This window comes from Muscardinus avellanarius, assembly GCF_963383645.1.
Source record: "Muscardinus avellanarius genome assembly, chromosome: 7".
Lineage (NCBI taxonomy): Eukaryota > Metazoa > Chordata > Mammalia > Rodentia > Gliridae > Muscardinus > Muscardinus avellanarius.
In genome coordinates this window covers 20,155,332-20,182,748 of record NC_137793.1, presented here as the reverse complement: position 1 = coordinate 20,182,748, position 27,417 = coordinate 20,155,332, and the positions used below count along the sequence as shown (strand labels likewise).

The window sequence follows — 27,417 nt, the reverse complement described above, 5'->3', positions numbered from 1 at the left end:
CTGCAAGCTTATGGCATAGACCTCAAGAGGTGCAGTATCCTCCGGTGCTGTAAGGACAAAGGTGAATCCAGCCCCGGAGCTTCAGAAGGGGAGGAAGAACAACCTGGCAGTGCTGTGCTCCAAAGAGTACCCCCTCCTCCAGTAGTCCCTGAAGACCTACCTGTTGCGGGCATATGGGCATCAACTCACATTCTCTCTGGAAAGGCTACAGAGTTCCACAACCACATCCCCAGCACCTGTCCAGAGGATGTTATTTGGACATCATCAGTTACCCTCAAGATACTCTGGTTCATGGGCAATGTGATTCCTGGCATAGGAATAGGGTTGGAAGGAGCAGATAAAGCAGTCCTCTGCCATCTGGAGCCCTAGTGACCCTCGCCCTGGTTTCTAGGGTAGGTTCCCAGAGGTCCCCAGGCTCCTCTCCAAGCTCTCATTCTCATGCTCTGCCGCTCATTAGGGTAACACATGCATGGGGCTGCTCCTGAAGGCAGACAAGCCCTCAGCTCTGTCTCAGGAGCCCTCAGCTCAGGGCTCTGCCTTTCTCTAAGCAGGTCACGGCTCCTCAGGAGGTCTGGGAAAAGGGAAAAGTCCTGAACTCAGCTCCCAGAGAGGCTCCTGCGTGTTGCAGTATGTTCAAGAGGAGAATCTGGTGGTTTGGACCCTTGGGCTTGGGGCAGGGACTTGGGAGTGGGGTGAGGGTCAATTCAAGGTCTTCTTGGCCCATAGAGGTGTGTGGGCTTGTGCCTGCTGGCAGACATCTTTCTCATATATGCAATAACCTTCCAGGAAGAAGCCCACCCCCCAAGGGTAGAGGTCTCAAAAAGGGAACATAAGCAGCTCCTCACGGGCATCCTTGGGCCCTGCACCTCAGCATGCCTGCAGCCAGCCAGCCAGCCATGCCTTTGGACTTCCCGGATTGTCCTTAGAGTTGGGGTTGTGTGGCTTTATCATTGCAAGTCTCCTGGCTACTGCAGTGATGCAGCTGGGGACCGGAGCCAGTCGCTGCTCTCACCTCCAACCTCTGTCCACCCCAGCCTTCTGCATAAGAGATGGGGGCAGACATGCATGGGGCTGACTTACCGCCCCTGGGGCCTCAGAATAAAATCTGCATGCAGTTGGTTGCGATAAGATTAAGACAAGGGCTTGTTGAGGGAGTGGTGGGGAGTGGAGATAATAGCTAGGAGGGGCCTGTTTGTGGTGTGATCTCCTTGAAGTCTCCCTTTCTCCTCTGTTCTTAACTCTCACAGAGGGATAGACAGCGAGCAGAGCCTGGTGGCCCACACTTGTAATCCCAGCATTTGGGAGGCTGAGACAGTAGGATGGCGGTTCTCAGGCAGCCTCAGCTACTTAGAGAGACCTTTTGCATCTCAGTGAGACACTGCTTTAAAATAAAGAATAAAAAATAGGGCTGAGGGTGTAGCTTGGAGGGAGGATGCCCTTGGGTTCGCAAAAAAAGAAAAAACAAAAAGATTAATTGCAGTGAAAAGGTTTTATGAATGCATAAGTATAATGAGATTACTTTTTTTTTTGTGGTACTGGGAATGGAACCAGAGGCCTTCTACCTCTGGGCTATACTCCCAGACCTATTTTATATTTAATTTGGAAACAGGGTTTCACTAAGTTGCTGAGAGCCTCACTAAGTAGCTGAGGCTGACTTTTTTTTTTTTTGTGGTACTGGGGGTGGAACCCAGAAGTTTTCTACCTCTGGGCTATACTCCCAGACCTATTTATTTTATTTTATTTGGAAACAGGGTCTCACTAAGTTGCTGAGAGCCTCACTAAGTAGCTGAGCTGGCTTCGAACCTGTGCCATCCTCCTGTCTCAGCCTCCCAAGCGTGGGGATTACAAGCATACGCCACCACGCCCGGTGAGGCTGACTTTGAACCTGTGCAATCCTCCTGTTTCAGCCTTCCAAGCACTGGGATTATAAGTGCGCGCCTAAGCCCAGTTGTGATTAAGATTTAATATAAGGAGCTGGGCGTGGTGGCGCATGCTTGTAATCCCAGCATTCAGGAGGCTAAGACAGGAGGATTGCACAGGTTCAAAGTCAGCCTCAGCGACTTAGTGAGGCCCTCTGCAACTCAGTGAGACCCGGTTTCAAAAAAAAGTAGGGCAGGCGATGTAGCTCAGAGGTTGAATGCCCCTGGATTCCATCCCAGAACTGCAAAAAAAAAAAAAAAAAAAAAAAAATATATATATATATATATATATATATATATATTTAATACAAGTTTTTTTTTTTTTTCCTTGCAGTACTGGGGATGGAACCCTGGGGCATTCTACCTCTGAGCTACACTCTCAGCCCTATTATTTTTATTTTGATATGGGTTCTCACTGAGTTGCAAAGAGCCTCACTAAATAGCTGAGGCTGTCTGCGAACCACGATCCTCCAGTCTCAGCCTCCCAAATGCTGGGATTATAAGCATGCGCCACCCTGCCTGGCTAATATAAAGTTTGTATTTGCCTTCGAAGACCATAACCTCCAAACATTCCACTATTTTTGTTTGTTTGTTTGTTTCTTTTTTTTTTTTGTGGCACTGGGGATGGAACCCAGGGGCATTCAACCTTCGAGCTACACCTCTAACCCTAGTTTTTAGTGTTTTTTATTTTTGAACCAGGGTCTTACAGCCTTGCTAAGTAGCTGAGGTTTTCCGCCCGGCTTCCACTATGTTTCTTAAAATAATTAATAGCTTACTACCAGGCATGGTGGTGCACGCTTGTAAGCCCAGCATTTGGGAGGCTGAGACAGGAGGATTGTGGTTCACGGCCAGCCTCAGCTACTCAGTGAGACCCTGTTTCAAAATGAAAAATAGAGCTGGGGGTGTAGCTCAGAGGTAGAATGCCCCTGAGTTCCATCCCCAGTGCCACACACACACAAAAGCTTACCAGTTAATATGCACTATTCAAATTCTAAGCATTTGCCATGTACCTCATCTTTCTCCTATAAATAAGAGTGGGGTCAGGAAGAAGGATGTGTCAAAGTGTCCCCAGGGCTGGTCTCTGGAGTCTTTTTCCTGGAGCCAGGACCAAGGGCCTCTCTGTGGAGCCAGGCCTCCCAGGCCCAGGCTATCCTAGGGTATCTTGTTTTCCAAGTTTCCCTCCCAATCAGCCTATCCATGCGCTTCTGCAGGACCATTGGACGGGAAAGGCTGCCATCTAGTGGCCAAATTGCAAACCCGCCACTCGTAGGCCCATTAGGCTTTGGGGAACAGGTGTGATCCAGTGGAAAGAGGCACTAGCTGCTACTGTATAGCTTTTGAATGGCTGTTCCCCAGCCACAGCGGCTGCTGAGGGTGTCGGGGGATGGTGCAACCGCCTGGGGATGGATGCAGGGCGTGGTGGGTCAGAACTCTGAGCGTGAGGGCCGTTCTACCTTCTCCCAAGAAAAGAGGGGAGGGAAGTTAGCGTCTGGCCTGGAGGAGGACCCTGCAGGATATTTTGTTTTGTTTGGTAATGAGGACTGAGCCCAGGGTCACTCTATCTCAGAGAGACACCTCAAAAACCTTTTTTTTTTTTTTTTTTGGTGGCACAGGGAGTGGAACCCAGAGGCTTTCTACCTCCGGGCTATACTCCCAGACCTATTTTTATATTTTATTAGAAACAGGGTCTAAGTTGCTGAAAGCCTCACTAAGTAGCTGAGGCTGGCTTTGAACCTGTGCGATCCTCCTGTCTCAGCCTCCCAAGCGCGGGGATTACAAGCATGCGCCACCACGCCTGGCTTATTTTTTGTTTTGAAACAGGGTCTCACTAGGTTGCTGAGGCTGGCCTGGGACCCGCAATCCTCCTGTCTCAGCATCCTAAATTCTGGGATTGCAGGTGTGTGCCACCACACTGGGCTCCTGGAGTATCTTGGATATGATTCTGCCCTGGGTGTTTCTCCAGTATAGACAGAGTCGGGGACCTGGGGGAGGTTCCTGACCTGAATCCTGCCTATCAGTGCTTCTCTCCCTCAGTGGGCCCTTCTGAGTTCAGACTGGCTTGTGGACCAGACCCCAGCCCTTCCCATCCCACTGACTTCCACCCCACCTTTTTATAAAAGTTATTGGTACATTATGAGTGTAGATAATAGTGAGATTGATAGTGATACATTCATATATGCCCATAACACTGGTCTGTTTCCTTTCCGTCTTTCCCTTTCTATCCTTTGGTCCCCTCTCTTTCCTGCCTCTTTCTCTCCAGTCCCTAGCCCGGCCCCTCCTGCTAAGCTCCAATCCAATGCTGCTTCTTAGTTCTGGCTGCTCATGAAGACTCCCTGGGGCGCTTTGACTCCTGCCGGGCAGCGCCCTCCCCTGGAGTACCAGTGGGCTTGCTACCTCCACTGAGAAAGCTCCAAAGCGATTCTCTTCTCTCTTTTTTGCAGTGCTGGTGATCAAACCTGTGCCCTTCCCACCTTTCCTACCGGGCCCTCTCAGGTGCCTACAGAGAGCTTGCGGGTCTTTTCCTGGTATGTCCATCCTCTGGGCATGGGTTCTGGCTGTGTGGCTTGCAGATTAGCCGGAATTTCTCACCCCTTAGACCTCGTTGTATTTTTTTCTTTTTTTCTTTCTTTCTTTTCTTTTTTTTTTTTTTTTTTGCAGTACTGGGGATGGAACCCAGGGGCATTCTACATCCAAGCTACACCCCCAGCCCTATTTTTTTTTATTATTTTCTTTTTGCGTGTCTGGGGATGGAATCCAGGGGCATTTGACCTCCGAACTACACCCCCTGCCCTATTTTTTATTCTTTATTTTGAAACAGGGTCTCACTAAGTTGCAGAGAGCCTCACTGAGTAGCTGAGGCTGTCCGCAAGCCATGATCCTCTGGTCTCGGCCTCCCGAATTCTGGGATTACAAGTGTGCGCCACTACCACTGCTTCCTATTTATTTATTTATATTTATTTATGGTACTGGGGATGGATCCCAGAGGCATTCTACCTCCAAGCTACACCCCCAGCCCTATTTTTCATTCTTTTATTTGGAAACAGGGTCTCATTGAGTTGCAAAGGACCTCACTAAGTAGCTGAGGCTGGCTGTGAACCGTGATCCTCTTGTCTCAGCTGGGATTATAAGTGTTTGCCACCATACCTGGCTATCCTTTATTTTGAAACAGGGTCTTACTGAGTTGCAAAGTGACTCACTAAGTAGCTGAGGCTGTCCTTGAACTAAGATCCTCCTGTCTCAGCCTCCCAAATGCTGAGATTACAAGTATGTGCCATCACGCCCGGCTCCGTTGTATTTATTTCTGTTTTCCCAGCTTCGGGTAGTGCAGGGGACAGGAACCGGCAGTACTGATAAGCACCCAAGTCAACGTTCCCTGTGCAGACAGCCAGTCTGTGTGTCCCTGAGCCCCTTGAGCCCCTAAATGTCACTCTTTCTGACAAACTTTTGAGGCCATGAACAAGGGTCAGATGCTGAAAGTACTGATTTAAGTTCCCCAGGCCTGGGGTGGAGAGCAGAGCGTGGTCTTGAGGGGGCAGCCATGTGAGGTGGGGTTTGAAGGAGGGGCCTGCTCCCCTGAATAAAACCCCTTCTCCATGCTAAGTGGGAATGCCTCAGTTTCCCCTTAGAGAAAATGCTGTGCTTGGTGGTATATATACACAGTGGGGTTTTACTCAGCTATAAAAAAGAGCATAGTTAGCAGAGCATGGTGCACGCTTGTAATCCCAGCATTCGGGAGGCTGAGACCAGAGGGTCGCAGTTCAGACAGCCTCAGCTACTTGGTGAGGCCCTTTGCAACTCAGTGGGACCCTGTTTCAAAGTAAAGAATGAAAAATAGGGTTGGGGTTGTCGCTTGGAGGTAGAATCCCCCTGGGTTCCATCTCCAGTATAGAAAAAAAAAAAAAGGAAGGAAGGAAGGAAGGAAGGAAGAAAGAAAGAAAAAGAGTGCAGTTAGCTGGGTGTGGTGACACATGCTTGTAATCCCAGCATTCAGGAGGCTGAGACAGGAGGATTGCGGTTCACAACCAGCCTCAGCTACAGAGGTCCTTTGAAACTCAGTGAAACCCAGTTTCAAAATAAAGAATAAAAAAAAATAGGGCTGGGGTATAGTTCGGAGATAGAATGACCCTGGGTTCCATTCCCAGTACCACAAAAAAAAAAAAAAAAAAAAAAAAAAGGCCATGCGTGGTGGCGGCGCATGCTTGTAATCCCCGCGCTTGGGAGGTGGAGACAGGAGGATTGTGCGGGTTTGAAGCCAGCTTTGCTGGCTTAAGAGACCCTGTTTCCAAATAAAAATATAAAATAGGTCTGGGAGTGTAGCCTGGAGCTAGAAGGGTTTCTAGGAACCCCAGTACCACAAAAAAAAAAAAAAGAAAAAAAGAAAAGAAAAAAGAAAAATAAATAGAAAAAAAGGCATAGTTATGTCATTGGCAGGAGAATGGATGGACTGGAGAACAACATGCTAAGGAGATCAGCCAGACTCGGAAAATCAAGGGCTGCATATGCTCTTCCTATATGGAAGCCAGAGAGAAAAAGAAGAAGAAAAGGGGGTGGGTGGGTTTTCCGTGAAAATATAAGGGAGACTGATAGGATAGCTGGAGTAGAAGAAAGGGGTGTGGAAGAAGAGGCCATGGAGAGGAAAGTGGAGGCCCCGAGGACCAAAGTATGTGTATATAAAAGGAGGCTTGCTGGGCATGGTGGCGCACACACGCTTATAATCCTAGTACTTGGGAGGCCAAGACAGGAGGATTGCACAGGTTAGAAGCCAGCCTCAACTTAGTGAGATCCTGTTTCCAAATAAATATGAAAATAGGTCTGGGGGTGTCGCCTGGAGTTAGAAAGCCCCTGGGTTCCATCTCCAGTACCACACACACACACACACACACACACACACACACACACACACAGCCAGGTGTGGTGGCACATGTCTATAATCCCAGTACTTGGGAGGCTGAGACAGGAAGATTGCAAGTTTGTGGCCAGTCTCAGCTACTTAGTGGAGGTCCTCTGCAACTTAGTGAGACCCTGTTTCAAAATGAAGATTAAAAATATAGGGCTGGGGGTATAGTTTGGAGGTAGAACGCCCCTGGGTTCAATCTCCAGTATTGCAAAAAAACACAAAAAACCCCCAAAAAACAAAAACAAAAAAACCCCAAAACAAACAAACAAACAAAACATAGGTAACAACAAACTCTACTATAATGCATAATTATAATGCACCAATGGAAAAGGAAAAGAAAATCTGTGCTTGGAACAAAGTTGCTTTATTTTTGTGTATTTATTTATTGGTACTAGGGGTTGACCCAGGGATATTACAATCTACATCTGAGCTATACCACTTGCCCTTTCTAGTTTTTTAATTTTAAGATAAGGTATCTGGGGCCGGGCGTGGTGGCGCACGCTTGTAATCCCCATGCTTGGAGGCTGAGACAGGAGGATCGCACAGGTATTTAGTAAGAGCCTCAGCTATTTAGTGAGGCTCTCAGGAACTTAGTGTGATCCTGTTTCCAAATAAAATATAAAAATAGGTCTGGGAGTATAGCCTGGAGGTAGAAAGCCTCTGGGTTTCACCCCCAATACCACCACCAAAAAAAAAAAAAAAAAAAAGCAGATCTTTAATCTACGATCCTCTAGATTCAGCCTCTCAGGTACTGGTATTTTATGTGTCCACCACTTTGTCTGGCTTGGAACAAAGTGTGTGTGTGTGTGTGTGTGTGTGTGTGTGTGTGCATGTGTGCACATGCGTGTGTGTAACTAGGGATTAAACAGCTACACCCCCAGCACAATTTTCTTATTTGGAATCAGGGTCTCACTAGGTTGCTAAGAGCGTTGCAAAGTTGCTGAGGCTGGCTTAAAAAGTGTGATCCTCCTGTCTCAGCCTTCCAAGTACTAGGATTACAAGTGTGCCCCTTCATGCCTGGCTGGAAGAAAGATTTTAATGAAAACATAATATTAAGTTTGTCATGTAAGCCAGGCATGGTGGCGCACGCTTGTAATCCCAGCATTTGGGAGGCTCGGACAGGAGGATCCTGGTTCGCGGCCAGCCTCAGCTACTTAGTGAGGCCCTTTGCAACGCAGTGAGACCCTGTTTCCAAATAAAAGAATAAAAAATAGGGCTGGGGGCGTAGCTTGGAGGTAGAATGTCCCTGGGTTCCATACCCAGTACCATAAATAAATAAATAAATAAATAAATAAATAAATAAATAAATGAATGAATAAGGGCTGGGAGTGCAGCTCAGAGGTAGAATACCCCTGGGTTTACTTTCCAGTACTCCCCTCCCCTGGCCCACCACAAAAAGAAAAACAAAAGCAAAAGCAAAACCAATAATGGCTGAGTGAGCTCACCTGCTCCTATCCTGGGATCCTTTCCCTGTCCCCTCCCACCCAGACCCTGCACAGGGGCCAGCCCCCTCGAAAGTCCCACACTCCAGCCCCAGGTGGTGCCCTGAGCACTTCATTGGGGGGTCCTGACTTGACTCCTGTGCCAGGCAGGCCCAAGGTGCACCCTGACCTGCTCCTCTCCCTTCAGAGCTCAGCGCCCTGGGGAGCCAGGCTGCTCAGAGGATTCAAAGAGGACCAGCCCCGTTTTCCTGTTTGCTTTACCAACCTTCAGGACCTGCAGGACTTCTGAGGAGCAGGCTGGCCCTGCCCCTCTCCCCCCCCCCCCTTTACCTGTGGAACCACCTTCCACCTGGCTGGGGATGGGAAGCGGGAGGGATGTAAGCTTCAGGAGGGCTTGGGGTGACAGACTCACCTCCCATACTTCCTACCGCTTACCGCCAGGGGATGTATGGCCTCAGTTTCCTCTTCTGTGCCGTGACTAATAATGGGAGCTCATCCCTGGAATCCTGGAAATGTGCCGGACTCACCTGCATTTTCCCCTCTGAAGTCAAAGTCTCCTTACCTGCAGATCCATGGCCACCTCAGCTTCTTGCCTGTTCTCCACATTGCAGCCAGAGCACTTTGCATGGAAAGATAAATTAAGGGCTTCCTGGTACTTTTAATGTTAGAAAGAATCCCGTTTCTAATGTATGTGTCTTCTGAGCTCTGCCTGCCTCTTCTGTGTCCCCGCTTTACCGCCTGGCTTACCTGTTTTTGGCCTGACTGGGCTCCCTTGGCCACAGTCCCTTTGCAAATACTGCCCCTAAGCCTGGAATGCACCCCTTGCTTCCCCTGCCCAACCCTGCTGAACACTCAGGCCTCGGCGACTTCTCCCACAGCCTCAGTCTAGGCCACATTCCCACGCTCGTATCGCTGCTTAAGTCTGTCTATCCTTTTTTTTTTTTTTTTTTTTTTTTTTTTGCGGTACTAGGGATGGAATCCAGGGGCATTCTACCCCCAGCCCTGTATTTTATTCTTTATTTTGAAACAGGGTCTCACTGATTTGCAAAGGGCCTTACTAAATAGCTGAGGCTGGCTGTGAACCGCAATCCTCCTGTCCAAGCCTCCCAAATGCTGGGATTACAAGCGTGTGCTACCATGCCTGGATTGTCTGTCCTTTTTGGCACTGAATACCCTGGTCACATTTATACCTTAGTGTCTTTGCCCATCACAGATTCATTCTTTTGCCCACAAGGTTTTTTTTTTTTTTGTGTGTGTGTGTGTGTGTGTGTGTGTGTGTGGTGCTGGGGTGGAACCCAGGGGCATTCTACCTCCAAGCTAGGCATTCTACCTCCAAGCTACACCCCCGGGCCAATTTTACTTTTTTATTTTTTATTTTTTAATTTTATTTATTTATTTTTTTGGCGGTACTGGGGTTCCTGGAAGCCCTTCTACCTCCGGGCTACACTCCCAGACCTATTTTTACAGTTTTATTTTATTTGGAAACAGGGTCTCCTAAGCCAGCGCACGCGGCTGTCTTCGAACCTGCGCGATCATCCTGTCTCTGCCTCCCAAGCGCGGGGATTACAAGCGTGCGCCACCACGCCCGGCGACTTTTTTATTTTTAAATAGTGTCTCACTAGGTTTCTGAGAACCTAAGTGCCAAGGCCTGCTTTGAACCTGCGATCATTCCCGTCTCAGCCTCCCAAGTACTCAGATTACAAGCATGCACTACCACACCCAGCTCTTCCTAGCTATTCATGATGGCATTCTTTCAACTGTAGGGGTGTAAAGTGAAAATTCACCCAAACCCAAAGTGCCCTTCTTACTTGAGCTGCTCCCAAGTGTGCAGGTTTTGGGGTAAACTGATCTCGCCTGGAAGAAATTGTGAACACTCACATAGAGTCCCCCATGCAGTGAGTGTGTTCCCACCAGTATCTCCCAGAACAAGAAAACAGGCAGGTTGAAGCCGAGTGATGTGTGGGCTGGCCAGAGGGTCCTTACTACGCATCTGCATGAAGCCCACACTCTCCTCCTCACCAGAGGGGCTACAGCTGCAGGCAGTCAGGACACCAGGATGACTGGAGCCGTGTGGGGAGGACCAAGATGCTCCAACCAAAGCCCTTCCAAATGTTCAAAGTACAGGCTGATCCGGGCGTGGTGGCGCACGCTTGTAATTCCTGCGCTTGGGAGGCCGAGACAGAAGGATCACACAGGTTCAAAGCCAGCCTCAGCTACTTAGTGAGGCTCTCAGCAATTTAGTGAGACCCTGTTTCCAAATAAAGTATAAAATATGTCTGGGAGTATAGCCCGGAGGTAGAAAGCCTCTGGGTTCCACCCCCAGTACCACCAAACACACAGACACACAGACACACACACACACACACACACACACACACACACACACACAGAGTACAGGCTGATTGATCATCCCCAATGCAAAATGCTCCAATATCCCCAATTTTTGAACACCACTGTAAGGGGAAAAGTAAAAAATTCCACACCATGAAACTATTTCATGCCTAAAATGATTAAAAAGATCACATAAAGTGGGTGTGGTGATGCATACCTGTAAGCCTAGTACTTGGGAAGCAGAGGCAGGAAGATCACAAGTTCAAGGCCAGCCTGAGCAACTTAGCAAGACCCTGTCTAAAAATAAAAAAATAAAAAGGGCCGGGGTAGAGTTTAGTTGTAAGAATGTCCCTGGCTTCAGTCCCCAGTACATTAAAGGGGAAAAAATAGCTCATCAAACTACATTCAGGTTCTGTGCATAAGGTATCTTAAAACTCACGTGAATTTTATGCTTGGAACTGGGTCCCACCCCCAAATTATATCATTGTGTGTAAGTGGGTATTCTAAACTCTGAGACCCAGGATGCTTCTGGTCCCAAGCATTTCAGGCAAGGAATGCTCCGTGTTACCAGCTCAGCCTTTGCGTGTCAGCAGCTCTTCCTCAGGGTGCCTGCCTTTTAACCATCCCAAAGCACTTCCACAGAAGACCAGTGTCCACAGGAGTTTTAGAGACTTTATTTATGTATAAACAATTTAAACACTTTGCCATAAATTATCTTTGCCTGTCCCTAGTCTTTGCTTAGCAGCAAATTAAAATTAATATAAAAACTCGATGAACAATTCATACATGTATATTACAAAAAAGTTCCTGTACCAAAGTTCTTATTAGACTTTTTTTTGTTTTTGTCTTTTTTTTTTAAGTTTTTAAAATTTTTTTTGTTTTTATTTATTTTTTTATTTTCTCTCCCCGTGGTGACTGTCATGTGATTGTCTCAGTTTCTGGACCAAACAAACACACTAATAATTTTAAATCTGAAACAGTGATTGTGCCTTGCGGCGTATTATGTACAGGGTGACCGGAAGTGGTACCTGTTAACACAGAGTAACAATGTCCCACCTCTACCGTAACTGATACCCACGAACTACGGAATCTAAACAGACTACACCCTGTAACTGCGTATTACTGTCCACAATGGAATCTCCAAAGACAAAAGAGTATGAGATTTATCTGTAGTGAGTATAGCCACCATTTTGAATTAAATTTTACACTCTGCGCTCAAATAAATTGGCTCAGGCCGGACTAAGTTGAGACCTGAGAGTTAAGTGCTGGACGGTATTATTTCTCTTTGACTTTTGATGTGGATTTTTTTTTTTATCCTTGTGTTTTTCTTTAAAAAGTATTTCCAGCGCTCACTCTTGCACTTTTATGCCCCCCTCCCCAGGCGCTACACACAAATCACCCCCAAAGTCGTGTTTTAAATGCACCTGTATTTGCTTAAACGAAAACGTCGGAAGCGTTTGTCCAACGAGCAGTCTGAATCGTCCTCAGCTGGTCGGTGGCGCCGGCCCCTGTGAATGTCTCCGTGTCGCTCACGTGTGATTGAGTGAGGTAATAGGATGCCAGGCCTTCTCGTCTTCATTTCTTTGATTTTTCGATCAGTGTGTTTGCTTATTTTATTTTGTTTGTTTGTCTGCTTTAAAAAAATTTTTTTTTGTGTGTGTGTCTTGTTCTTTCGTTCCTTTTGGGTATTTCGTGTCTCTTTTCGTCTCTTTTTCTGCGACAGACCCTGAACAAGTGGGTCATATTGTAGGGGAACTTGGAACATTTTGTGTGTTTGCTCATTCTTTCGTCCATCCGTGTGTTTTGATTTCCTCAGAATTTATAGCCAGGCTTTAGTGACTTCAGGATGAGGGATTTCTCGCTTGGACAGTAGCATTGGAACTCAAAAAATGTGAGCTTTCTTGCCACTTGGTACCCTAAAGCAGCCCAGCTTCAGTGCCCCCGATAGGTCTTCATCTCCTTAGGAGAGGAGATCACAGTTACTCCTGCAGAGCCATCCAGACAAGGAATGGCAGCGGATTATTTTGTTACCTCTTGCCCATCTCATTCTGTCTTAAGAACTGGATGTTGCTGCTGCTGTCTGCGAGCTCTGGGTATTGCTCCACCGGAAGCACGTAATAGCCCTCGTACCCTTGCACGCGTCCCGTGCTCAGGAGCTGCTGCTTCTCGCCCTCAGTCCACAGGCGGCTCCCCTCTCTCCCGTCCCGGGCTTTTTGCTGTTCCTTGGCCCAGGCGGTGCCCAGGGCCCTCTGTCGCGCCTGGTCCAGGACGCGGGCCTTCTCTTCATCCAGGGTGTCGGGGGTGAGGCCGTAGCGGATGCTGAGCAGCAGCGTGGAGTACTGGAACTCGATGTTGGTGAACCTTCGAGTCCTGCCGTTGACCAGCAGCGTGGGCTGCGACACGGTCACGTTCACCCCGCTCTCCAGCACCTTGCGGCCAATGGTGGTGCCCAGCGTGACCAGGTCGCTGTCGGCCGAACCGATCTTTACGAAGTAGTGCGTGTCCTTGCCCTCGATGCTGTAGTGCATCTTGTCCAGGTAGTAGGCGTTGTTCAGCACGGACGCCACCTTGCGGCTATCCTCGCTGGCGATGCTGGACACGCCTGTGGTCACCCGCCCTTCTTTGATGGCCAGCATGATGCCTTTGCCGATGATGGGCGTGGTGGTGGCAAACCAGTGGCCTGCTTTCTCTCGGATGCTGGCGTGGAGCTTTTTGGAAATCACCTGCCCTTCCAGGGCCAGGAAGGCCTGATTATGTCTCTCGGTTGTCTGCTGCACACCCGTGATGAGCTGTGGGCACAAGAAAATACAGAAGACTGAGGAGGTGGGCCAGGCAGCTCATTAAGGGGCAGCCGGAAAGAGGAATGCTCGCAGCTTCCTGCAATAATCAATATCATGCTGGTACTGTTGGGGCTGACCCGGTCCTCCCTTTTGCAACTTGGGCAGGCTGGCTTATGAGAGCCCTGTCCATCTCATAATCATGGCACTAACTAAAAGATGGCCAAGGAGGTTTGCTGCCTTGCCCAGGTCTGTACCAAGCCCGTGCATGGCTCATCATGGCTGGGGCGAAGGGTCGCTGTCTTCATGATGTAGTGGCCATCTTGCGCACTTCAGACCCAGGAGTGCCCTGACCGGGGCACTGAATCCCACCAATGGGACTTGGATTTCTCCAAGGCCAATACCCTGGGTATTCATTACTTTCTTTGGGTTAAGACTGTGCTGCTCCAAGCATGGCAGGCAGCAGAGAGGTCACTGGGCCCTCCCCTGTCAGCAAAGCGGAGTCCCCAGCCTGCTGGGCTGAAGGGTCCCATTAGCAGGATTAGCAGGACACTCCGGGTGACTTGCATGCTTGAGAAGCACTAAGCTAAGGGATCCAGGCTGTGAGGGCCAGTGGGAATGTCCTCCGGCTTTGGATCTTGGCCCTGGTTCAGTAGAAGGAAATCACTATTATCTCCTTGGCTTTGAGTTCTCCCCTCACAAATGACAACTCGTCACAACTGGTGGCTGGGGGACAGGCTGGGATAATGGAAGAGGCTGTGTTTGGGAGGTAACCGTACTTAGATAAACGAGAGAAATGATGGCTATTCATCCACCGAGTGGTCCCCCAGGGGCTGGACTAAGAGAGCGCTGTTCTCCATTACCTCGCAGCCCCCCCTTTTCCTCTCTATAGGTACACAATCTGGACAATTATTCAGAGCAGCTGAGACCTTTCAGGCTTTGATAGTGCTGAGTACCGGCTCTGGCGCAGGGGTGAGCCCGATGCTGAGGCCCGCTCCACCCACTCAATAGTGGCAGAGGTCCCAGCTGTGCCCAAATTGAAACTGACCACCCTTCGGTCATCATGGAAAGACCCAAGCACAAATTATGTTCTGCAAATTCAATCTGTATACATTTGGGTCATAAAGCGCCGAGGTTTTATGTGGGGCATAAAAATGTTCTTTAATGGGACAGAAAACTGCAAACCACAGTTTTATTACTTCCCATAAAAGCTGAAAGGGTTATGATCTTATAGGCAGTGCAGATGGTAGGTTGCTGCTGGATTTCTCTGTGCTGTTGTTAATCAAGGAGTGACTCAGGGGTATATACTGAACAGATAATGGTACCACGATTAAGGTAATAATGGAAGTTGGAAAGAAATACGTGCTGCACCAGGCGAATGACACAGCTGACATTTGCTTTCCTCGGGAGTCCCAGGGTCTCCTGCACCTTTTATACCCAGCTCCAGTGCTTTCCTCTCCCGGCAGGCCCTCTGCTCTGTTTGCAAAAGGGAATGAGGACAATCATCTGGTTTTCTGGCAGGAGCCTCTGCTTACCTGTCCATGCTCACTCGCTTGACTCTCTGACAATTCATAGGGAGGAGGCACGAAATACATCCTGGCTCTTGGGAAGCCGGGAATGATGTTGCTAAGCTGAAATCCAAACATCACAAGCCAGCTTTTCACATCTATGGTGGAAACAAAAATAGAGAATTCTGAAATCATGGTGGATGGAAAGCTGCAGTGGATCTTGAAGAGTGAACCAAATGGATGAGTAGTTGGATGCTGAGTCCAACAGAAGCCGGAGGCAAGAGCTGGCAAGTATCTCCTGGATCTAGACTCAGTGCTTCTTGGAAGTAGACATCCTTTCCAGTTTGGCCATTCAGTAACTACCGTACCATACCATGATGAAGAAATTCAGTTCTGGGGTTAGACTGACCCAGCTTCAAATCCTATTGCTGTGTGACCTTGGACAACTTTCTGCCACTCTCAGTTTAGATGTGAATTGAGATAACTGTACCAATCTCATTGGGTTGTTTGGGGGAACAAAGGAGAAAATACATGGAAAGGTTTATCATGGTGCCAGGTACATGGACCACTCAATTAATATGAAGCCCTTCACATGGCAAATATTTAGAGGAGCATCCCAGGCTAAAAAATGTGTTAGGAGGTACAGATCCAACGACCAGCCAGAGGGATCAGTGATAATAATAAGGATTATTATTGCTCTGCAGGACATTTAAACTCAGGCTGCTGGGCTGAGGCTGGCTCGCCATAGAACAGGGCTCTGAGGGCTGGATGCAGATGGGCTGTAGTTATCTGGCTCTTTTTTTTTTTTTTTTGGCGGATCTGGGCTTTGACCTCCAAGCTACATCCCCTGCATTTTTTTTATTCTTTATTTTGAAACAGGGTCTCATTAAGATGTAGAGGGTCTCACTAAGTAGCTGAGGCTGTCCACGAACCGTGATCCTCGGGTCTCAGCCTCCCGAATGATGAAATTACAAGCGTGTGCCACCATGCCTGGCTGGCTTTTTTTGTGTGGTATTGGGGATGGAACCCAGGGGCATTCAACCTCCAAGCTACGCCTCCTATCCTATTTTCTATTTTCTATTTTTTATTATTTAATTTGAAACAGGGTCTTACTAAGAAGCTGAGGCTGTCCGTGAACTATGATCCTCTCGTCTCAGCCTCCTGCACACTGGGATTACAAGCATGTGCCACCACGCCTGGCTAGTTATCTGGCTCTTGAAATCCATTTTCTCCAGGCCTCCTACCAAGAGAGGTCAAGAGAGAGCTCTGCGTGCACAGAGGAAGACCCCTTGCCAGGGGTCAAGATAAATCCTTTGCACTGGGAAGAATACCACCTGCCCTACCTGGGTTATTCTCTGCTGAATGGTCCAGGTTCTCAGTGTAAGGCAGCCTTTCCCAGGCAGGAGGCTTCCTTCCATGTTTCCTGAAACATCTGTATTGTCACCAACACCATGAGCCTGGAGTCCAGAAGGACTGACCTCATTATGCTGCGTGTCCCTAGTTATAGCAGGCACCTCGAGCTCACGCTACGCCCTGAGCCTCGTCCCTTCTCTGCTCACCTCCACTTCCCCCAATTTCCAAACATTGCCGCCGTGCCCTCTGGAATCCACATCCTCGTGTCCTCAACCTTTCTCTAGAGGCTCCTTTCCCCTCTTGCTCCAGCTGAAACTCTTCTCCAGGAGGACACGGGTCCCCTGCTTACTCTAGTTCCTGGCTGGAGGTGCCCACTCTCCTTCGCGCCATCACTGATCCTGCATTAATTATTAGTGTTTTCATTAGACAAGCATTTGGTCCCTTCAACATCTGTGTGTGTGTGTGTGTGTGTGTGTGTGTGTGTGTGTGTGTACAGTACTGGGGAATGAACTCAAGGGAATTATACCTTCATGCTATACCCCTAGCTGGAAGAGTCTCATCATGTTGCTGAGGCTGGTCTTGAACCTGTGATCCTTCTCTTTCAGTTTCCCAAGTAGTGGGACTACAGATGTGTGCCCCTACATCAGCTCTAACATCCTCTTGGTTCCTTGACCTCTTCTCCTTGAATGATCATTCCCATGTGATCATCAGCCCACATGTGGATGCTCTGGACTGTGCCATCACCAATAATTTTGATCCCTCTATCATATCAATTTCATGCCGATCACCCTATGGCCTATGCCCAACTCTTTCTATTTTACTCCTTATAACCTGACACCCATCATCTTTTGATCTGCCTCACCTCCCAGGACCTTCTATCCATCCCAAACTCCTTTCTCCCACCTCTCAACTTCCTGGTCTTTATTTCCTACCTAACACACATTCCCTGGCCAATCCCTGGACTCACTCCCTGGGCAGCTTCTCATTTCACCAGGAGAGACCTCAGTGTTGGCCAAGCCCAGGCCTTTGTCTGTTCCACGCCTGCATCTGTGCAGCTGGCTGTGGCCGGAGGAAATAATCCGGATCAAGTAGAAAGGTGTCACTTTACGCCCTGACTACGGAGCTCCAGCTGGCCTTCCTGCAGACTGGCAGTCCTGGTGCGTCCCCTTTCCTCCATTCAGCCATCTACCCACCTCCTGGATGATTATATGTCTTCTTATCTCTCCTAAAGCCCCCCAAGTCCCTCCCTCCAGCAGCTCACGTTGTTCCTACCCCCCCCCCCCAGGAAACGGAGACAGCCCGAGGCGGCTTTGCCTGAACCCTCGTCACAGTTGCTGCTGATGGGGCTGTGGCGCCCGACACTGTCCCTGGCTCCTTGCTTTCTCTACTCTTATTCCAGGAGGCTGCCCATGATCAAGCCTCCATTGGGAATTCCCCTTCTTGTCCTTGCGTCTCGTTTTGGCTATCGCCTACTTCTTATTCCCCTTTACAAAAACCCCTCAAATTCGCCAGGCTTGGTGGCGCACGCTTGTAATCCCAGCATTTGGGAGGCTGAGACTGGAGGATCACGGTTCGTGGACAGCCTCGGCTACTTAGTGAGGCCCTTTGCAATTCAGTGAGACCCTGTTTCAAAATAAAGAATAAAAAATAGGGCAGGGGTATAGTTCGAAGGTCAAATGCCTCTGGGTTCCATCCCCAGACCTGCAAAAAACCCCCAAACAAACAAACAAACACCCCAAAACCCCCTCAAACTCAAACTAATCCTGCATACCCACTGTTTTCCACTTTCCCCCTCTCAGGCTCTTTTGATCCAGACTGCTGTCCCCACTACTGCCCTTAAACAACCAGACAAGGCCTTGAAGGCCTCCCATGTTGCTAAGCTGCAGCTGATCACGGTTATCATCTTATTTGACTTATCCGAAGTATCTGACAAGTGGAGAGAGCTCCTGTCTTTCTTTTTCTTCTTGGCTTTCTAGATAAATCATTCTCTTGTTTTTCCTTCTCTTAGGTAGTGGCTGCTCCTTGCCCTGTTTTTCGTCCTGTTCATCTTTTAATGTTGGAATGTCCAGACTCTCCATGAATTTCTTCCCCATCTTATCTGCAGTCACAGTTATCCAGCCTCAGGGCCCAGATGCTATCTGCGTGCTGATACTGACTCCAAAATTTATATCCCAGCCTGGTCCTCTCCCTGATATCTGAACTTGTATAGCTAATTAAATTTTTTCTTTTTGTGGTATTAGGGATGGAACCCAGAGGCATTTTACTTCTGAGCTATATCCCCACGCCCGGCCATCTAAACCTATTCTGAATCATCTCACGTTGCTCAGCCTATCCTCATTCTGCAGAGGAATTCTAGCATGGACAGACACTCTCTTTGGGGTAAGTGGTGACAACCTCCCTAAGCCATCTATGGAGAGGCGGTCACTGAGTCTGAGCTGGGTTCCCCGCTCCGGGTAGCTCACTGTGCCCCTGTTTCTCACAGCTTGTGACTCTGCTCCCACTGCTCTCCCTCCAAAAGCCGTGTGGGCACAACATCCTCAGGGGTTGAGTGTAAATAAGAGAAGAGAACAGGCTTCAGACAGTCGATGGACATGTTTGCTGAGCCCGTGCCGCGCCCAGTGTGGCGGCGTGGGTGCAGCCTGACCTTGAGAGAGGCGCTGGGCAGAAGCTGGCGCAGATGTTTCAAAGCACTACCAAAAACATCTGGATCCCCATGAAGCCCAGCTATACCCAGGTTTACCAGGAGATTTGGATGGGAATGGGGTTGGTGAGCTTCATCATGTATCAACTCAGGAGTGCTGATAAAAGCAGCAAAGCATTGAAAGGTCCTGCTCCTGCTCCTGGTCAGCATTCATCAGCTCACTTGAGTACGCATTAGAGGAAACTTCAGTCTGCCAGTAAATTTAAAGAAGCCATGTTAGATGGGATAGAGTACCGCTATACCTTTGTATAAGTAGTGTTTACTGTGTGGCATGAATAAATGTTTCTGTGAGATGGAGAGAGAGAGAGAGAGAGAGAGAGAGAGAGAGAGAGAGAGAGAGAGAGAGAGAGAGAAGAGAGAGGAGAGAGAGAAGAGAGGAGAATAATGTGAGAAGGGGGTTATGCCTTCTCACAGAAATTAAATCCCACAAAACCTGACCCTCAGCTACAGTGTGCCTGGGGTTGTATATCCAAAGACCTCCAGGGAGAGGAGGGGGAGGGCGAGGGAGGAATACTGCTCATCAGGGTGGCTTCTAGCAGGCTCACTTCACTCCAGTTCTATCTGGAATGGATGGTTTGCTAAAGCAAGCCAGTCAATGCAGAGCCAATCCGGTTTGAGGTGCACCTGGAGACTGCTTCTCATGTTCCCCAGAATGTTATGTGAAGGATGTGTCTGGCTCCTCGTGTGCACCAGCTCCAGGTCCACAGCTGCTTATAAGTGATGAATGGGCTTCTTAGCCTTCACTCTGGGCTGGGCTGATGACTTTATGCTTACCCCCCCCCCCCATTCATAGATTTTCAGATGAAGAAACAAAGGCTCAGAAAGGTTAAGGCATTCATTCAAGTCACACAGCCAATAATTGGTGAGGTCAGAACCGGTGTTTAGAGATGTGCTGACATCAGAGAAAAGTGGTCTGTGGACAGGTCAGAGCTTAGGGCTGGGCATAGGTCCCACTATGTTCAAGACTAAGGAGTTCCCTGGGATGCTAAAATTGGAAAGTCTGGGGATACTGCAGGCTTTTGGGAGGAAGCACCTCTGCCACTATTTTTTGTTTTACACCCTTTCTTCTAATACTTTTTCATCCCAGATTGTGTCAGTTGTCATGTTAAAAATAACAGTAAGAAATAACCTTTGCGCCTGGTGTGATGGCGCACACTCGTAATCCCTGCGCTTGGGAGGCGGAGGGAGACAGGAGGATCGCACAGGTTCGAAGCCCTTCACTGGCTTAAGAGACCCTGTTTCCAAATAAAAATATAAAATAGGTCTGAGAGTGTAGCCTGGAGGTAGAAGGGTTCCATCCCCAGTACCACACACACAAAAACAAAAATTGCAAAAAAGGTATGTTGGAATCTATGAGCGGGAAAGGACCCATTTCCTGCCCTCCTTCCCTGGCTCCTGGTGGTGATGCTGAGTTCTAGTGCAGATGGCTGAACATCTACCCAGTCTCTACTCTCCACTCGGTATATCCTTCATCTCTGCCCTAGCATTCTTGAGTGAACACAGAATCTTTCTCTGCATCAGAACCTGCTACTTGTGTTCAGAGAGCCGTTTCTAAACAGCATCGATTCTTCTTGGTGCTGGAGAGAGAAGGTTCTGTTCTTTGTCTTTCTCCTGACTACATCTTAATTACCTCTTCCGCTTAAATTGTAAGCAGCGAGTTCAACCACTCTGCTAGTCTCCTATGTGGTAAATTAGGACTAATTTAGATGGAATTTACAGATGAGCCAGCATTCGAACAGTGGAGAATGATTTGGTGTTCTCTGCTCGGTTCCACTATCCAAGGGTCATCGCGCCGTGAACAGGTGGCAGCAGGTGTAGGCTGTGCTGGCCTGACTCCCTCCTCTACCTGGCCTGCCTGCTCTCAGCTGCGCCTGCAGACGTCAGCCCCGTGCACGCTGCCTGCTGACACCACCCTTTATTTTAGACTCTTTCTAATGGTTTCTGGATTCAATTTGGTTGGACTTAGTTCAAATTGATTCGATTCCCATTTATTGAGTCTCCATGAAGCACTGGAATGAGGAGAGCATCTTGCTATTCAGAAAACCCTGCTAATTTTCTTTTTCTTTTTGCAGACAAGCAGGAAAGTAGCTGAGGAGGTCGGCGAGGTTGACTGTGTCCCGTGAATGATTTTGTTTGGGCCTTGGCAGCAGCTGGTGCCTGTTCAGCCTTCTCTGTGGGGTTCTCTTTATTTGCCTCTGGCTGATTTGTTCCTAAGGCATCTAGTGCCAGGCAAAGCTCTGGGAAGCTCTTTCTGTGTGGGGAAGGATTCTCTCCTCTGGCTAAGATAGGCATGGGCAGCTTCGCCAGTCCTCCTGTTTCCTCTCTCTGGAACATTCTTCCTCTCCCTGCTCCAATTCATAAAGGTCTCTGCACAGATGCTTCCCGCTTAGAAGGGCCTTCTGTGATCACCCTCAATAGAGGAGACACTTCTCGTCTGACCCTTATCCTATTAAATTTTATAGCACTTATCATTACCTGACATTGTGTGTGTGTGTGTGTGTGTGTGTGTGTGTGTGTTTGCCGAGTGGTACTTTAATGTGAAATTGCAGTGAGTTGGGGACAAAAGTCCTGCTAAGCCCTAGAGGAGGAAACCTTGGTAGGACATCATGGCAGGCTCTGTGATAAGTCATGGAGAGAGGGGGAGGGCAGGAGGCACCAGCTTGGCTGCGGCTCTTGGGCTCCAAAGGGCTGCAGCTGGTCACGTAGCACTGCCTGGCCGTGAGTGAGCCCTTGAGGCCATCCACTTATTCCTACAGCGTGAGACATGAAGGGTGGCACTGTGTTCCATGACGCTGTTGCTTCCTTTCTGCCTTAGGGGATGTAGGACAGAGGGTTGGTGGGCACTGGGTCCCTGAGGGTTGGTGCTTCCATGGCCCATGTTCAAGAGGCACGAGCACCATGGAATGCAGGGCTCTGATTGGGTGGTTCCCATTGTTGCTCTTCCATATAATCCATCAACAGGTGAGATGGCCCCAGCCTTCCTCCTGGAGAGTGGTCCTTGGGAGCCTGGTCTCTTTGGGTCCATCCAGACATCCTGGTTTCTTGATTTATTCTCTTGAAGGCAAGGACTTTGGCTCTCCACTGCATTTCTTGTACTTATTGCACGTAGGATGCTCCATAATAGTTGTAGAATGGATGCATAGATGATGGATGGATGCTGGATGGACGGAGGACCTCATTTCATTGACTTCTAAGTTTTTAGGGGAAGTAGATAATCTACATTCCCTTGTTTGTCCTTCTGTGCCCCTCCGCAATCTTCTTATGTCCCTCAGATTTTTTCTCATAGTCTTCCTTTAGCCTTGGCCATTCCTTCTCAAGCTCAGTTTGACATGGGCCTTCCTATATTTTTTGAGATCTTCCAAATTTGAATTAATCCACACACTGTGCACACTCATATGCATGCCTTTGAGAGAAAGCTGTGTTTTTGTTTTTGTTCTTTTTTTCTCGCCACTGTATTTCCAGAATCCTGCCTGGTGCCACTCTGATTTTGAACAAATAACCGAACAGACACCTCTATGGTAGCATGGACTTATGTCTACTTGCATTATTGCTGGCTATTTGAATGTGTGTCTTATTAGGTGAGCCTCTGGAGGTCAGGAACAGGGCTTTGGTCATCTCAGTACTGATGCTCATGCCTTGCTTTGCTAATAACAGCGATGTTGATAGCAGAGCAGGTGCCACTGCATGAGCAGCCACCAGGCACTAGATTTACCTGTATAGGTCCATTCACTTCTCATGACTGTTCTAAGGGATGGTTTTATCAGTGCCCTCTCACAGAGAAGGAAAATAGTTCTGAGAGGCAGGACCAAGGACTTTTGATTTGATTTAGAAGACAGAGACTTTTTTTTGTCGTACTGGGGATTGAATCCAGGGGCATTTTACCTTTGAGTTACACTCCCAGCCACATTTTTTTTTTTTTTTTTTTTTTTTTGCAGTCGGTACTGGGATGGAATCCAGGGGCATTTTACATCTGAGAGATACCCCCAGCCCTAATTTTTTATTCTTTAAATTTGAAACAGGGTCTCACTGAGTTGTGAAGAGCCTCACTAAGTAGCTGAGGCTGTCTGCAAAACTGCGATCCTCCGCCTCCCAAATGCTGGGATTACATACAAGTGTGCACCACCATGCCTGGCTTCCAAGCCCCATTTTTTATTCCTTATTTCAAAACAGGGTCTCACTGAGTTGCAAAGGGTCTCACTAACTGAGGCTGGCTAAGAACCCTGATCCTCCCATCTCAGCCTCCCAAATGCTGGGATTATAAGCATGTGCCACCATGCCCAGCTGAAGAGAGAGATTCTGAACCAGATATTTCTGATACCAGAGGTCCATTTTTTTCTCCTTTTGTTTTGTGGGGGTGTCCTAGAGATTGAACCCAGGGATATTCTACCTCCATGCTACACCCCAGTCTCATTTTAATTTTGAAACGGTCTCACTAAGTTGCTAAGAGCCTTACTACATTCATTGTTGAGGCTGGCCTCAACCTGTGACCTTTCTGTCTCAGCCTTCTCTCATACCTATACTGGGATTACAGGCACGTGCCACCACGCCTGGCTCACTCACTCACCCTTCCTTCCTTCCTTATTTCCTTCCTTCCTTCCTTCTTTTCTTTCTTTCTTTTATTTAAAATTTTCCTTTCCGATACTGGGGATTAAACCCAGGGGCATTCTCTCTCCAAGCTACACCTTCAGCCCTATGATTTATTCTTTATTTGGAAACAGGGTCTCACTAAGTATCTGAGCCTGGCCGTGAACCTGCAACCCTCCTCCCATCGTGTCTCCTCCTGGAGACCACCCTTGAGAGGTGTGGTCTCAAGTCCCCGACAGTCTACTAGGAAACCACTCCACAGGGACCCACCGTGTGAGCGGGGTGGTTGAGGCCCTTACCTGTCACATAGTTTTTTAAATCCAGCTCATTGCTGAGAGGATTGTTGCTCTTGAACATGTAGAGGTTGAAGGGGGCCGGCTCCTTGCCCACGTTCCTCCACATGGTGTAGTCCGGGGAGGTCCACCGTCCGGCCAGCACATCATAGTCACGCTGTGTGAAATGGACCAGCTTGGTGAGGGGGTCGTAGAGCCCTCCGTGGAAGCCAATGACCATCTGGAAGTCAGGGTTGGAGTCGTAGTAGATCTCCCCGTAGGCCGTGTACTGCAACTGTTTGATCATGAGACCGTTGATGCTGAACACAGCCAGGGGAGTCCCTGTGTTATCCGAGGCAACATAGTATTCCTCTCCGCTGCTGCTTTCCATGGCAAAGAGGTGACCCTGGAGGTCATAGTACAGCGAGGTGATCTCCGAGTTGGAGTGGTTGTAGACATGGGTGATGCGGGTTGGATTGTGGAGGTCGGAGTAGAAGTACTGCAGGTGGTGGCCCAGGTTGGTCTTGTAGGATGCGCGCCGTCCCACGCCATCGTAGCGGTACTGGACACTCCACCCGCTGGCCTTGTTGTACGCTCTGGTCAGGAGGCCTTTGGAGTTGTATTCAAAGATGTCAGACCCTCGCTGGCACAGGTAGCCATCATCGTCAATTTTGTACTGCACGTCGCCGAGCCTGGTTATCCGGTCCCGGAGGTCGTAGCGCAAGGGCATGAGGCGTACGCTGTTGCCTGGGTTCAGCAGGTGCAGGTTGCCGTTGAGGTCGTAGCTGTAGCGCCACGTCGGGCGGTCATTGACGGCCACGCTCTGCAGCTGCCCGTCCCCGTCGTAGTCGTAGGTGTACTTGGTGGTGTTGGCGTAGGGCCCCAGTTTCAGCTCCCTCTTGATCACCCTCCCCATGCTGTCATACTGCACCGTCATCCAGTACATGAGCGACCGGAACATCTCATACTGCACCTCCTTGATCCGCCCGTGCGTGTCGAAGTGTTTGCTGAGCGTCATCACAGCCGTGGTGATGATCTGGTTGATGTCGTAATAGATGACTCCAAACTTGCCAAAGTGCTCCACTTTGCCCGAAATCTCATCATAGCGGTAGAGGTCAACGGGAAGGGGAGTCTCACTGATGACAGGTTTGATGCTGGCGATCCGGAAGCTGTTGTCGTGGTAGGTGTAGTCGAACCTGGCGTTGATCATGCCTTCTTCTGAAAACCTGTAGATTTGCTTGTCCACAAGGGGGCCGATCTTCCGGTACCTGATGGTGCAGGAGAAGCCCCCGCTCTGGAGGTTGACCATCTTCAGAACACCTGTGGTCTCATCGTACCCAAAGGTGACGGCTGTACTGTCGTAGACAATCTCTGATAACTTGGAGAGTTTCCCATACTTGTAGAACACCTGGCGCCCAGTGCCCAAAAAGGACGTCTTCAGGATGCGGCCGTCATCGCTGTAGTCAAAGATGACTGAAGCGTTGCTTTCCGGAGGGTTGTAAATGTTGCGGATGTAGCCAATGGAGGTGTGCGTGGACATGCTGTGCCGGGCGACACTGGGCATGGTGACAGCGTGGAGACGGTCAGAGGAATCGTACTCAAATATATACTGACGTTGACTCTGGAGCAGGAGGACCATGGACTGGAGGAAGGAAAGGGGAACGGAACACATGAGTCAGTGTGTTAAGATCAAACACTTAAGTAACAGAATTATTCAATTTCCCAAGTGCCCATTTAAAATTTGTGAAGGATGAGAAGTTGATACCAGAGACAACATAGGTTCATTCCACTGGGTGTACCAGTTGTGATGAACTAGGGCTTTGCACACTCTAGTGTACATTCAGAATATGTAAAGATCTTATAAAAAGGCAGTTTCTGATTAGGTAAGTCTGGGGCAGGGCCTGGGAATCTGCATGTGCAACCAGGTCCCAGAGGATGCGGATGATGCTCAGACAGTCCTTTGAGTATTGAGGGCTTGGAGGACTGAGATGAGATGCATGGCATCTGTCCTCTAGTTCAAAGACACTACAAAGACAAAATAACCCAGAATCACTAATTCTATGGAAAATGGATGGCCTCAGCTGAAGGCGACTAGAAGATCCCTGCGTCCGCCGATCAGCCCTCCCAGAACTCTGTGGTGTGCTGAGGACAGTGTTAGGTAGGGACCAAGGGGACAGCAGCCCCTTTCTTGCAGAGAGGTAACTACTCTGTCTGCAAGTACCTGGCATAATGAGTTAGTGAGAAAGGAAGAAATGAACCAGCACCTAGGAGAGTCTAGTGAGAAGCCCAGGCTAACCAGCCCCTATCCAATAACTAGAAGCCAGGGCAGCCTTCAAGTCTTGGGATGTGCTCACAAATAACATTCTCTCTCTCCCCCCTCCTCCTCTTCCTCCTTCCTCCTCCTTCCTCTTCTTCCTCCTCCTCCTCCTCCTCCTCCTCCTCCTCCTTCTTCTTCTTCTCTCTCTCTCTCTCTCTCTCTCTCTCTCTCTCTCTCTCTCTCTCTCTCTCTCTCTCTCTCTCTCTCTCTCTCTCTCTCTCTCTCTCTCTCTCACTCACTGCATATTGAACCCAGGGTCTTATGCATGCTAGACAAGTATTATACCACTAAAAGCTACATCCCACTCCTTTGTAAATTGAATTTTGAGACAGAATCTTGCTAAGTTACCCACGCCAGCCTTGAACTTGGGATCCTTCTGCCTCAGCCTCCTGAGTAGCTGTGCCTGGCTTTTGACTTCCCTCTACTGCTGCTCCACCCCGATCTCTTTCCAGTCAGAGCCCTGTGATTTGCACTTTCGGACACAGAATTATGTAGGGAGACTCTGTTTGTTGTTCTAGCCAATAGGCCAAGTAGGAGGGTGTGCTGTGAGCTGAGTTTGGGCAAAATTACTGACCCTGCTGGCTTAATTGAGGGCAAGACAGAAATGAGTCACTGCATTTTCAGTTCCTAAGAGATAATTAGCAGTGTGCCGCTAGTGGGATGGTTCTGTTCGCCTCAAAGTTGCTTTTTTCTTTTCTTAGAATAAAATCAGACGATCCATCCATTTTGCCATTACTGAGTGTCTAAAGCACTTCCCTTTTTCTTTTAATGGTAATAGTGTTGAGCTATGGATAACATTCCCCTTCAGGACCGTTCAGCCTCCCAGCAGGGGCGGGCGAGGGAGGGGCCCCCCGCAGAGTCAAAGTGAAGATGTTCCAGTGTCTCTTGGCAGAGCGCCAGGCTGCCACACACAGGGCCGCGGGGTCGCAGCCAGCCCCGCTGGCAGGTGGCGGCTCACCCACCTTGTCAAGGTAGGAGTAACTCCAGGCTTTGCCGTCGGCGAACATGCGCGACACGATCCGGCCTTGCTTGTCGATGTCCGTTCTCTCGCTCATGGCCCCTCGCTGGAGGCCAGCCAAGCGACCGTTGAAGAAGTAGGAGACGTTGACGGCAGCCAGCCCGCTGCTGGGGAGCCAGAGGAAGGGGCGCCCCACCTGGTCGTAGATGATCCTCAGGGTGAACTTCCGGTGGTCATCATAGATCTTTTCTGTCCGGATATTCCGGTCGTAGTCAATGGACAAGAGATTTCTTCCGTGGACCTGCGGAGACACAATGGGCTTGGTTTGAGAGCCACCATGGGGACATGTGTGTGCTGT

At 48.9% G+C, this 27,417-nt stretch overlaps 1 protein-coding gene across 7 annotated transcripts in view; it reads right to left on the bottom strand.

The window, feature by feature from the left end:
• Positions 1-12,616: 12,616 nt before the first annotated feature.
• Positions 12,617-27,417, bottom strand: part of TENM2 (teneurin transmembrane protein 2) — a gene marked incomplete at both ends in the record, with an annotated part of 986,019 nt that continues 971,218 nt past the window's right edge. For all 7 annotated transcript variants that reach the window (XM_080698868.1, XM_080698869.1, XM_080698870.1 and 4 more), the window contains 4 exons: positions 12,617-13,378; positions 14,902-15,032; positions 23,812-25,426; positions 27,064-27,360. In XM_080698868.1, the coding sequence (XP_080554994.1) occupies positions 12,617-13,378; positions 14,902-15,032; positions 23,812-25,426; positions 27,064-27,360 (2,805 nt within the window). The remainder of the gene's footprint in view (positions 13,379-14,901; positions 15,033-23,811; positions 25,427-27,063; positions 27,361-27,417) is intronic.